Source organism: Anolis carolinensis, chromosome 5 (assembly GCF_035594765.1).
Source record: "Anolis carolinensis isolate JA03-04 chromosome 5, rAnoCar3.1.pri, whole genome shotgun sequence".
NCBI classification, from domain to species: domain Eukaryota; kingdom Metazoa; phylum Chordata; class Lepidosauria; order Squamata; family Dactyloidae; genus Anolis; species Anolis carolinensis.
This window is the reverse complement of record NC_085845.1, coordinates 188,123,323-188,137,595: the sequence shown is the minus strand read 5'-3', so window position 1 is coordinate 188,137,595 and position 14,273 is coordinate 188,123,323. Positions and strand designations below refer to the sequence as shown.

At 39.0% G+C, this 14,273-nt stretch overlaps 1 gene segment (V, D, J or C); it reads left to right on the top strand.

Annotated features, from left to right (window-relative positions):
* Window positions 1–2,789: 2,789 nt before the first annotated feature.
* Window positions 2,790–8,008, top strand: LOC103278829 (immunoglobulin kappa variable 3-20-like). The segment is given in 2 exon segments: window positions 2,790–2,932; window positions 5,853–8,008. Coding segments are annotated over 2 exon segments (477 nt in total).
* Window positions 8,009–14,273: the final 6,265 nt, after the last annotated feature.

The following is a 14,273-nucleotide window of genomic DNA, read 5'->3' as shown; positions in this document are numbered from 1 at the left end:
ATGCCTCCTTATTATCCAACATATCCGCTTATCCGACGTTCTGCCGGCCTGTTTATGTTGGATAAGTGAGACTCTACTGTTTATAGATAGATAGATAGCATATATCTGTATATCTATAGATATATATATAGGGAGAGAGAGGGGGGGATATTTCAATATTAATATCAAGTCAACACAGAGTTTATGGTATGGGGTATAGTATTAATACCCCTATTTTAGAAGTGTAATTCTCAAGCAACTTGAAATTACATTTAGCTGGCATATAACAATCCCCATGGGTGCTGGATATTGTTAACTGGGAGTCTACAGCAGGCATGGGCAAACTTGGGCCCTCCAGGTATTTTGAACTTCAATTCCCACCATTCCTAACAGCCTCATGCCCCTTCCTTTTCCTCCTCAGCCGCTTAAGCGACTGAGGGGGGAAAGGAAGGGGCCTGAGGCTGCAGCCAAGGATAGCGTGTCTCCTTTGAATGAATGCTTGGATGAAGTAATGGGCTGGATGAGGAAAAACTAACTGAAACTGAATTCAGACAAAACAGGTGCTTGCCATCAAGGATCCAAATCTGGGGATGGGGATTTGTCAACCACTCCTGGATGGGGTTAGACTCCCCCTGAAAGACCGTGTTCACAGCTTGGGAGTGTGCTTGGATCTGCGTCTCCAAATGTCAGCCCAGGTAGATGTGACAGTCAGGAGTGCTTAATATCAGCTTCAGCTAATATACTAACTATGCCCTTTCTTAGATTTGGAGGACCTGAAGATGGTTGTGCACGTACTGGTAACCTCTTTTGGAAAACCATCATCTCCAAAACCTTTTGGAAGCATGACTCTTGGAGATGTATTGGCATTCACACTATTTGCAATAATCATAACATTTTGGAAAGGCATGACCTTGTTAGAGATCGTAACATTTTGGAAAGTATATTGGGCTATTGGATTATGACCTGTTAGAATCATAACCTATTAGGTAGCAGAGTTTCAGCAATTTTCCTTTAGTTTATTGGGTAATGAAAGATCACTGGGCAGATAAATATCTTATTTCTATTTGATGCTCTCAGAAGACAAAAATTCAAGTAGACTCCTTTAAAATAACGTGTTTTGTTTTACTCATAACTTCATCTCTTTAAATATACAGGTATATTTCTTGTCAGGTTAAATTTTAAAACGTTTTAGTTTGTATCTTTAACTTCTAGCCCAGGGGTCCCCAAACTTTTTAAACAGGGGGCCAGTTCAAGATCTTTCGGACCATTGGAGGGCCGGACTATAGTTGGCCACCGAGCAATAATAATTAATACTATTTATTTATTTAATACATTTATATCCCACACTTCTCACCCCGAAGGGGACTTAGAGCGGCTTACAAATTAAATTTACATACATTATATTATTAGCATAACACAATATTGGCAATAAATTACTATAGTGTACCATATAAATATATTGTAATATTATTAGTAATATTACATTTAATATATAATATATAATTAATATTATTATATTGTATTATTAGTATTATATTGTATTACAAAATAATATTAATATTATATGCATATACAATATATTATAATATTATATATTATTGTAAATTATATTGTATATATGTATACTAATAACAACAACAACAACAATAATAATAAAGAAGAGGGTTGGAAGAGACCCCTTGGGCCATTTAGTCCAACCCCCTTCTGCCTTTGTGCACCGAAAGCACAAGCAAAGCACCCCTGACAGATGGCCACCCAGCCTCAATGTTAATAATAATAATAATAATAATAATAATAATAATAATAATAATAAGGGTTGTAAGAGAAGAAGAGACCCCTTGGGTCATTTAGCCCAACCCCCTTCTGCCCTTGTTTTGTGGGGGCCGGATAAATGGCTTCGATGGGCCGCATCCGGCCCCCGGGCCTTAGTTTGGGGACCCCTGTTCTAGCCTTTAATAGTCTCTTCAAAACTATATTGTTCTGTGCAGCTCTCTTTCATAACAGTCTACTTCCAAGGGACTCATGCCTCAACTGTCTTCTAACTCCTAACACTGGCTTCTGTACTCAAAAAGATTCAAGCCTCAACTGACTTCTAACACTGGCTTCTGTACTCAAACAGACTCAAGCCTCAACAGTCATTCCATTTAAAGCTGCATTCTAAACTGTCACTAAACCAGTCACATGATCTGCAGCCCCTCCCATTGCCCTCAAGTACATAGAGCTAAGAAAGCTGCAAACCAAAAAAGACATACACTTCAAGAAATAAACAATAAATTATAAACAGACAATACTTTAGATATGAGAAGGTTGTTGTCTCCAACAAAATATCATCCTCTGGGGGGCAGTTACTTCAACTAGCCAAAACTCGACTGGCAACCACTGGCCACTCCATGACCGTGGAAGGACGGTTGGAATGTAAAGTTCATATAGTTGGATCAGCTGTTGAAATTTAAGATACAAGACCTATCTCTTCCGGCAGGCCTACATAGTCAGTTTTAATGGTGAATTTTAAACTCTACTGTATGCCTTGTTTTTGTTTTATGTATTTTGATACATATTTATGGAAGTATGTTTTAATATGTGTATTTTACAGAGTGTTTTACAAAGATTATGTGTTTCTTTATGTTTTAGTCATGCTGTAACCCACCTTGAGGAGAGGCGGGCAAGAAATAAAATGATGATTATTATTTAAAATAATAATGTGTGTTTTCAAATATATTACAACTGTACCCTCAGTTCTGACACTATAATTTTAAAAATAGTAAATTGAAAGATGAACAGTTTGTGTAGAAAGAATGGGGGTTATTGCTTCCTTTACAAGAGTTGATGATTATGTCTCCTTTTTCAAGGAAAATTGTCCTGTTGGAGCAGAAGGGAGTCGGCATCACTTCAAGGCTTTCAAGATGTGTTGACTTTGAACAACCCTCAAATCTCCATCCAGGGCTGGCCCTAGGTAATTTTCAAGTGTAAGCAAACAGTATTTTGGCGCCCCCTCCAAACCAATCACTGAAAAATAAAAGATAGACGGTAGAGGCGAATAGAATAGATAAAAGAGTTACCTTACAAACCAGAAGTTTATTTACATCATTATGCTTTCAGTTTTTTATGTTTGTTGCATTGTTTTACATTTTAGCCGCATTTGTTTATTTAACCCATTTTGAGGCCTACTCTTTGGGGAAATCAAATAAAATAATTTAATCAGGAAGCATAATGGTTGTGTAGCCTGTTTTAGAGGTCCAAAATGTTCCCCCAGATAATGTTTTTATTTCTTTGAAACTGCCTTGTCCCTCCCTCTCCACTCAAACTATATTTTCCACTCAAACTATGAATGCATCTCCAGCAAAGAATGGATGTAGAATTGCCAAAGTGGTGCTTAGCAGCAGCAGCAGCAACAATGTGTTTGGAGAAGCCCTCTCGACCATAGAGGGTGTACTTCCGACATTATTAACACCTGGGCGGCCCAAAAGGAAGCCCGGAGAGAGTGCGGCTGATGTCCCGCCACTCCTCGGGGAAGGGAAGGGGGCGGAGCCGCCTCCCCCCTTCCCTTCCTGGCTGAGCTCTCTGAGACAACTGGAATGCGCGGGGGGGGGGGGGGGAATGCGCAGCTGGCCCAGGCAGGGACAGCCATCCTGGTTCAGCACCGAGGCCTGGCCATCGCTGCTGAGCTCAGAGCGCTCTGCCGGGAAGGGAAGGGAGCGTTGATTCTGCTTTAACTGTCAAAATTTAATCCAAGAAGACCCTGACGTGGGCAGTTTAAGGCATGGCATGTACAGTCAGGTCCCAAGTTAAGAGCAAGATAGGTTCTGAAGGTTTTTTCTTAAGCTGAATTTGTATCTAAGTCAGAACACGTACATTTTAAAGTGTAACTCCAGCCAAAATTATTATTTTTTAGCTTTGGATAGCATAGGGAAAGGTTAACAATCCTATGGTGTTTTGTTTTGCTATCTGTGCCCCTGTTCAGAAGATTTCACCTCACTTTCTGTCCCTGTGAGAATTGGATTGTGAAAAATTGGCTTGTTGTGGAAACAAGGATTGGTGAAACACCTTTTCCCTATGATAAGTCTTTACCTGTGCGGTTCAGAAGGGGTATTACAGCACAGTTGTTATAGCCACTTTCCCCTTAAAGCAGTGTTTCCCAAACTTTGGTCCTCCAAGTGTTTTGGACTTCAGATCCCACAATTCTTTACAGCCGGTAATCTGGCTGGCATTTCTGGGAACTGAAGTCCAAAACACCTGAAGGAGCACAGTTTGAGAACCACTGCCTTAGAGGAAGGGCCAGAATATAACATTTATCCATTGTCACTTAACTTTTTAAGCTGTTTGATGTTAGTATCTATTTGATGTAGAGCCAGTAATACAAATCCAGTTCACTGTGATGCTAACCAATAGAGCTGGCTACGGATATGTTGTGTGCCTGCAAGCTATTTTTGATGTATCCCAATCCTATCACAGGGTTTGGTTGGCAAGATTTGTCTAGTAGGTTTGTATTTGTTTTCCTTTGAAGGTGAAAGGGTGTGACTTTTACAAGGAAACCCAGTTGGTTTTCATGGCGAAGCAGAAATTCAAAGCTTGGTCTCCAGAACTGCAGTCTCAGGGCCCTTCCACACAGTCATATAACCCAGAATATCAAGGCAGAATATCCCACAATATCTGCTTTGAACTGGGTTATCTGAGTCTACAGTGGCATATATCACTTTGTCAGCATCACAGGTGTCCAGGATACTCGAGGCCATCGGCAGATGCCTCTGGTGATGATTTTTTTTTTTGTATTTCTGCTGAATTGTGCAAAGGCACCCAGTGAAGGCTATGCTATCTCCAGAACTTTAGCCAGCTGCCATGGTGACAAGTGACAATGCCTGGCAGGACTGAAATGTGTTTTGGTCAACTGGGCAGTCTGATGTACAAATCAATCTCCCCAAAGCCACCAGTATTCAAATTTGGGCATATTGGGTATTTGTGCCAAATTTGGTCCAGTGAATGAAAATACATCCTGCAGATCAGATATTTACATTACGATTCATAACAGTAGCAAAATTACAGTTATGAAGTAGCAACAAAAATAATTTTATGGTTGGGGGTCACCACGACATGGGGAGCCATATTAAGGGGTCACGGCATGTGGAAGATTAAGAACCACTGATCTACACAGAGAGACAATGATTTTGTTTCCATTCCCTGAAGATTTTCTTAGATTTCCATACTTGACACTTCATAAATCTGCTCTTGGATCCTCATCACAGTAAAGACAGGCACCCTTTTAACATTTTCTGAGAAAAAGAAGAAATTATTGAATTGATAGCACTGGAATAATCTTTGATATATCTCATCTTGAATATCTTTAAAGGTACATTTATTGCAGTGGTTCTCAACCTGTGGGTCCCCAGATATTTTGGCCTTCAACTCTCAGAAATCCAAACAGCTAGTAAACTCAGTAGGATTTCTGGGAGTTGTAGGCCAAAACACCTGGGATCCCACAGGTTGAGAACCACTGGCCTATTGGGATGATCTTTATGTCTCAGCTCCTAGGCAAAAATCAGAAAGAAACTGAAGACCTGGCTATGCGCATAAGCGTTTAAAGAATAAGTTTTTACTGGCTTCGACTTGGTCTGGAATAAGGCTTTTGTACAAGGTCTGGTGGACGAATGGCATAAGAACTTTGCACTTTTAAACTTTGTATATTGTATATTATAACTGTTCTAACTATATTAATGTTTTATTTTATTGTATTTTGGTGTATCGGCATTAATTGCCAGTTTGTATCTCTCCCTGAGTCCGCTCGGGTGAGAAGGATGGGGTAGAAATGATGGAAATAAAATAAATACAAATAAATAAAATCAACATTTGATTCATATATTTAATTTCTCTCCTTCTAGGGTCAAGTGGGGAAATTGTTGTCACTCAGACCCCGGCCGCTTTACAGAATAATCTAGAGGGCATTCAGTGCAAAGCTTCATCCTATTCTGACATGTACTTCTACCAGCTGATACCAGGACAAAAGCCTAAGCTGCTGATTGATGGAGCTACCAGCTGTTTTGAGAGGACCCCAGATGGCTTCAGTGGCCGAGGAAGTGGCACTGACTTCACCTTCGCTATCAATGGTGTGCGTCCTGAGGATGAAGGGGAGTATTACTGTGGGCAACACTACAGCACATCTCTGCAAATCTTAGCAGGACTTGTAACACAACCAACCTCGGGATCCAAAGACAATAAGCACAAGTGGTAACAATTCCAGAAATAAATTTATTAGAGAAAGAGACATGGTGACAAAAACAGAAGAGAGAAGAACCAAGCAAGTTCTCCTCAATCCATTGCTGGGAACCCCTTGAAGGACAACCAGGATGACCCCGGGCTGGTCACCAGCATGCAGCATTCTTCCGGTCTCAGCCTGCATCGAGGTTTAGTATTAGGCTGAGATGTTAGGATTTTTCTATCTTACTCAAGCCAATGGCTTGAGGCTAATGGATCATATCCGTTTTACATCAGCCAGCTGTTCTCCCTATCATTCCATTCCAATTTGTTCTAAGTAGGCATAAGAAAGGAGGAAAAATGACATTTTTCCCTTAAAAGAGATTTCATTCCTTTAGGATTTTTAAAGGGGCAATGGGTATAGAAAAATTGGACGACTGCACACCCCACCTAGCTTGCCTCCTGGAGATGACAATAGTCTTCCGCAAGTGCCCCTATACTCCACCCCCTGAGAAACACAGTGGTCTATTTCAAGCCCATTTGCCATCCACCCTATTTAGTCAAATGAGGATTTGGATAAACCTCTTCAAAACAAAACTAGCCTGATTCCAAAGAATTGAGAAATACAGTCTTTGGCCTGATATTATCCAGTTGTCTGCCCCTGTAGCATCCACGCAATATCCAGCAACCATGGTTCTTGTGACAAAACATGTTGCTTGCACAAGGATCGGGTGGTCATGTTGCCTACACCTTGCAGCAGGGATACGGCCACTTTTTCGTATGCAGACAGATCAGCTGGCATCCAAGAAGGCACTAGAAGGCTTTAATGGCCAGAATCACAGGGTTGCTGTGAGTTTTTCGGGCTGCATGGCCATATACCAGTAACATTCTTTCCTGACATTTCACCCGCATCTGTGGCAGGCTTCTTCAGAGATTCTGTTGGCAATGGTGCAAGTGGAGTATATATATCTGCGAAATGTTCAGGGTGGGATTCATCGCTGCCTGAGAGTTGCCTATCGTTCAGATTGATCATGTTCCACAAATTATCCTGTTCAGATTAAATTCGGCAAACGGTAAGGCTGGGGAACTGGCCTGGGAGGAGGGCAAGGTGAAAGCGTTTTTGCAGGAGGAGGCAAGGGAATGATCCTGGCTGGGCTCCACTGGTCTGCACTGTTAGGCATCTGAGGGAGAAAGGACTGTTGTCTCTTGACTTCAGTCGCTTAACATTTGCCAGCTGGCACACACATCCAGGATATCCTTCTTGATGGGATGCTGTTCTTGCTGCTCTTCCTTGCAGATCTTTCCAAGGCCGCGGGGCTTCCTGGGTAAGGCAGGGGGCTCCTGTTTTGGTCTTCACATCTTTCCTTCCGCTGCGTTTTCACCTTTGCCCTCAGGATTTCTGCTTGGGCCGCTTTTTGTGGCCCCAGTTCCCACTGATTCTGGATCGGTGGCACTGGCCACTTGATGGGGGCTTCCTCAGAATCAGGGGGCCTTAAGTAAATGACTCTGATCTCCGTAAGCAGCCGGCTGGTACTAAGCATTTGAATGTCTCCATTACATTTCCAACCCCCCCCCCCAAAAAAAACAAAAACAAAATCAAAACAAAACAAACAACAACCAAATAATAAATAATATAAAGAAAATACTGTAAACAAAATAAAAAGGATACAAACCAATAAATAAAGTAATAAAATAAATGTATACAATATTTCAGAAACAAAGCTAAATAATGAAGATTCTAAACTAACAAATACTACAAATAAATTTACTACCAAACACCAACTTAATAATAGGAATAAGAATAAATAACAAACACTACAAAGAAATATATTCAAAAAACAATGCACTCAACAACAAAAACAATTAGTCTAAAAAAGATACAAAAACCAATTAGAAAACAAATATCAACTACAACAACAATAACAACAAAAAGCAAACCAATAAACAAAAACTAAACACAAATACCAGGAAGTGCAATAGGAGGCAAGGACGGAGGCTAAGGGCAGGCAGGGCCGGGCAGTGATGAGGACAGAAGGAGGCAAGAGGAAGCACTGAAGATATGAGAGGCAGCAACACTCCAGTTGCCTGGGGAGACATTGTGACATCAGAGGGAAGCAGGATAGGGGGAGGCATTGTGCCATCAGAGGGGGGGGGGGCAGAGCCGGCCCTAGGTATTTTTCAAGTGTAGGCGAACAGAATTTTGGTGCCCCCCCAAACCAATCACTGAAAAATAAAAGCATTGGATAAGCGAAAGTGTTGGATAATAAGGAGGGATTAAGGAAAAGCCTATTAAACACCAAATTACATTAAAATTTTACAAATTAAGCACCAAAACATCATGTTTTACACCAAATCAACAGAAAAAGCAGTTCAATACATGGTAATGTTATGTAGGAATTACTATATTTGTGAATTTAACACCAAACATTGAACAGGGATATAGGGCAGTGTGGACTTAGATAATAGCCCTCGGTATTTAAAAAACTCAAAAACCAGGACAATAAATAAAGAACAACACTCTGAAAACAGGAGAAATCCAGACATTCATTCTCGCCAGGAAGGCGTTCGGGGCTTTGGGGAGCAGTGAAGCGGCGCTTCTCTGCTCCCCAAACCGCCGAACGCCTTCCTGACGAGGCCTCACCAGGAAGGCCTCGCCAGGAAGGCGTTCGGCGGCTTCTCTGCTCTGCAAAGCGGCGACCTCGGCTCCTTCCTTGCAGAGGGAAGCGCGGCTGCGGAGGCAGGTTGCAGGAGACAGGAGTTGCCTCAATGGTGCCCCCGACAAGATGGCGCCACAGGCAACTGCCTAGTTGGCCTGGTGGTTGAACCGCCTCTGAGGGGGGGTCTGCTGGCAGGGGTCCTGGGGAGATGATTGTGGAGACGAATGGGGGGCATGCTGGGAAGCTTCTGAAGAGGGAGGCTGCCATCTTTGCCTTCCTCTGAATTTGGGAGTGGGATTTGCCCCAGGGGCTTCTGATGGTAGAATGTGACATCCTGGACCTTTTTTACATTCCAAAATTAATAGTTTGCAACCATTCACGATCCCACAGCTGCATCCCAATCAAAGATACAGATAGAAACACAGGAACAATCCGCTCTACTGCACAGAGCTTAGTTGAGCATGTATAGAGGGTTGTTTTTTAACAAGTATCTTACTATTTATTTTCTTTTTTTTGAATGTTTTTATTACATTACTATTAATTTTGTTACAAAGAAAAGAAAATTCTTTACAATTCATATAATTAAGTCTTTTCCTTCCCCCAGTGTTCTACCCGTTGTGCTCCCCATTGCCGGAGGCCATTTCTTTATAGTCCAACCAGAACCTCATTTCTTCAGGTGGGGGTTGATTCCCACCTTCTCTCCTTAATGTTTCTTCAATAAATTGCTTCCATATACTTTCATAATCATTTTTCTTCCTTAGACCTTTTTTTGACATTTAAATTGCATGTTAATTTATCATTTATTGCTAATTTCCAAATTTTCTTGTACCAATCTTCTATTTTAATTTCCACCTCCCCTTTCCAATTTCTTGCTATTAATAACCTTGCAGCCGTTAGCAACACAGTTACCAAATTCTTTTCATTTTCTTTCCATTCATCTGTATTATAAATAGATAATAGTATAGTCGCTGGGTTTGTATTGATTTTTTTCTTCATGATACTCTCTATTTCTACTATGACATTTCCCCAAAAACTCTGTACATACTTACATTCCCACCACATATGAATATATGTCCCCCCTTCTTGACAAAGCCTCCAACATTTTTCTGAACAACTCTTATCCATATTATGTATCTTTATTGGGATCAAATACCACTTCCATACTATCTTGTAGTAGTTTTCTTTTATTCTAATTGATAATTTTTTGAGATGCCTTGCTTTCCATAATTTTTCCCAATTTCTTTCTCCTATTTTTATTCCCAGTTCTTCCTCCCATATTTCCCTTGTTAATATCCCTTTCCTCCCACCTTTAATCTTTATTAATATTTTATATATCATACTGGTTATCCCTTTCGGATATTCATTTCCCTCTTTAGTCTGTTATTTTAATACTATATTTTCAAATTTTGTTGGTTCTCTTTCCTCCCAGCTCTTTCTTTGCCAATTTTGGAACCATTGATCTAGTTGGACCCAATGAAGCCATGATATATTTAAATCACCTAGGATTCCCTTTATGTTGTTTTCCTCCTTTATTTGTTCCCTCCAACTGCCAATTTTGTCTAATTTCTTCCTTTTCAATTTCTTATCCATCACATTTTTTAAGTTTTTAGGAATTTTCTTCTCCATTATCACTGGCATTAATTTAGAATTCTCTTTAATGAGGTGGCTTTTATATTTATTCCATATTATTAATACGTTTTTCAATGATACATTTCCCATTTGGTTGATTTCCTTTTTTGAATATTCCTTAAAAATATATATTTTCTAATCTCATTTCTATATCTTTAGTAATTATTTCCATCCAGTCTATTTCTACTTTATTTAGCATCCCTTCTACCACATGTCTCAACTGGTTTGCTTCATAATAACTTTTGATTTCAGGTAATCCTAGTCCTCTTTCCTTTTGTGGTTTGTACCAATAGCATTTGTTTATTCTGTTTTTTTCCCCATTATTACAAAATTTGTTTGTTAATTGTTGCCATTTGTTCAATTCAATTTCTGATATTTTGAGGGGTATCATTCTAAATAAGAAATTTACTTTAGGTAATGGCGCAAGCTGGTGAGCAGCCAGCTGCAGCCAGCTGAGACCAATCACTCTGACCAAGAGGTCATGAGTTCGAGGCCAGCTCGGAGCCTGCGTTTGTCTTTGTCTTTGTTCTATGTCAAGACATTGAATGTTTGCCTTATATGTGTAATGTGATCCGCCCTGAGTCCCCTTTGGGGTGAGAAAGGGTGGAATATAAATACTGTAAATAAAATAATAAATAAATAAATTTTCATTTTGAAATTCTACCAAACCAGGACAAGTGTATGTTGTTATAGTCATTTAATCTTTTTTCTGTCTCTTTCCTCAATGCCTCTAAGTTTTTCCTTTCCATTTCACTTAGGTCCTTAGTTACTACTATTCCTAGATATTTTATGTTTTCTTTTAAAGTTATTTTTGTGTCCCTCCGATTTTTGAATTCTTCCTCTTCTTGTTTTGTGTAATTAAATAGTATCATTTCTGATTTTTTCTAATTTATTTTCAGCCCTGCTATTTCTCCAAACTTCCTTATATGCTCTGCTATTATTTCCATTTTATCTGCTATTCCTTTTAAAGTCAAAATTGTGTCATCGGCAAACAAGCTAATTTTATCTGAGTTTTTTTCCTATCCCTATTAATTTATTGTCATTTCTAATTACATTTGCCAATATTTCTATTGTGATTGCAAATAATATTGGTGACATAGAGCATCCCTGCCTAGTCCCTCTTGTTACTTTTATTCTATCATTTATCCCATCATTTACTAATACCTGAATGTAACTGTCAGAGTATAGTTGGTTCACTAATCCCATTGTTCTGCTTCCCAGTCCAAATTTATTCAAAATGCATTTTAATGTTGGCCACTCCACGCAATCAAATGCTTTAAATATGTCTAAGGCTGTCATTCCTGCTTTTATCTGTTGATTTTTTAAATTATCTGAATGTTATTTATTAATTTCCCTACTAAACTTGACATTTGTCTTCCTTTTATGAAGCCACATTGGTCATTATTAATATATTTACATATCCAATTATTCATTTTATTTGCTATAATTGCTGACAATATTTTGGCGTCCTGATTTATTAATGAAATTGGTCTGTAAGACCCTGGGTCTGTTTCATCTCTATTGATTTTAGGGATAAGTACTACTAATCCCTGTTTCCAAGATTCCGGAATTTTTTCTCTGTTTAATATTGCGTTATATAATTCTGTCAATTTCGGGATTAGCTTTTTCCTAAATATTTTATAATACTCTGGTCCAAATCCATCCCACCCCAGGGCTTTTCCACTTTTCAGTTCCATTATTACTTTCTCTATTTCTTCCTCTTTTATTGGGGCTTCTAGCTATTTCCTATCCTCCTCCCCTAATTTTATATTCCAATTACCTTCCACATATTCATTTATTTTGTCAATTGAATGTTCTCCTGCTCGGTATAACTTCGAATAGAATTCCTCAAATATTTTTAACTTTTCTTTCATTTGTCTGCATATCTTTCCTGATTTATCTTTTATCTCATTTATCGTGTTTTCCTTTTTTCTTCTTCTTTGTACTGCCCTCGCCAACATTTTTGAATTTTTGTTACTAAATTCAAAGAATTCTCTCCTTAGGTATATCAAGTTTCTTTCTACCTGGTCTACCTCCATTTTGTTCAATTCTTCTTTTTTTGCCCTTAATTCATTGTATATGAGTTTAGTTCTTTTTGTTATATACTGATTTTCCAATTTTCCTATCTCTTTTTCTGATAAATTTTTTCTTTCTTCCTGTTTCTTTCTTACCTTTGATGCTTTTTTATTATTAACCCTCTTATCACCGCTTTCATTGTATCCCATAATAAAGCTCATGATATCTCTTATTTAAATCCCAAATTTCTTGCCATTGTTTTGCTAATTCATTTACCGTTTCCTCTTGTTTCAGTATACTAGGATTGAATCTCTATCTTTTTATCTGATTGTAATCTTGCTTGATTTCAATTTCTATACTAACTGGACATGATCACTAATCCTTATGTTTTCTATTTCCGTATTTACAACTTTGTCTAATATATTTTTTGTAATAAACATGTAGTCAATCCTTGTATATGTTTTATGCACTTCTGAGAAGTATGTATACCTTCTCTCATCTCCTTTAAAAAGTCTCCAAACATCTTTCAATCCCCATTTACCCATAGTCATACTTAGTTTTGTCATGTTATTTTATCTCTAACTGTTGGATTAGATTTATCTTTTACCGTGTCCATTACCATATTCATATCTCCTCCAAAATTATATATTTTTGTTGCCAGTTAGTTACTCTCTTTAACACTTTCTCATAGAATTCTTCTTGTTTTTCATTGGGAGCATAAATATTTACTAATACATATTTGTCTTGTCCAATTTCCCCTTCCATTATTATATATCTACCTTCTGTATCTTTTAACACCCCTGTTTTCACAAAATTACATTTTTTGCTATGATTATAGCCACACCTCTAGATTTAGAATTGCCACATGCTTTCTCATAGTATTTTGCCCAGTTTAATTTTAGTTCATTCACTCCTTCCCGTTTTTGGTGAGTTTCTTGGAGAAAGTAGATATGTGCAACATTTTTTTAAAGCAAACCTTCAATTCTCTTCCTCTTATACACATTCCCAAGACCTCGGACATTTAGTGTTGTCACTTTTAGTTTACCCATCATTCTTATACTATATTATATTAACTTGTGGACTCCATACTGTGCTTCCCATCCCACTTCCCCTTGAATACATTACCTTTGTGCCCCTTGTCCCCCCTCCTCCCCACTTATGAGGCACTCTGCCCCATACCCTGCCGCAAGGGCCATTGTGGAGAGTGGAGCCGTGTTTCCTCAAAAGTCCAGCCAGAAGACCACCCTCCCCCCATGCTCCATAGTCTCTTTTCTTCTTTGTTTAGATTGTGCAATGTCTTATTGCCTAGTCCTGTCCTCCAACAGCTCCTATTAGTTGTCCTTCACCTCCTCCTCCTCCTTTTCCCTTTCCTTTTCCCCTTCTTCCTTTCCTTCCTTTGCTTTCCTGGCGTTGGTCTCAGCCTCACTTTTGTCCTTACAAATTCCTAGTTCCTTCAGTAGCTGGAAGCCTTGTCTTTGAGAGTCAATTTTATATTTTTTCCTTTTGAAAGAAAAAGTGTACCGGGTAACCCCAGTGATAATGAATCTCTTTGTCTCTTAAATATAGTGTACATGGTTTCATTGATTGTCTCCAACTTTTTGTTTCAGCACAGAAGTCGTTGTAGATTTGTAGATTCACTCCTCCAGATCTTAACCTTTGAGGTTCTTTCCTCAGCACTGCCATGAGCTGTTCTTTTTTCTTGTAGTTTGTGACCTTGACTATTATGTCCCTGGGCATTGTTTTACTCCTCCCTCCTGGGAGCCTGTGAGCTCGCTGAATGTCCATCTCAGTCCAGTTTTGCATCGG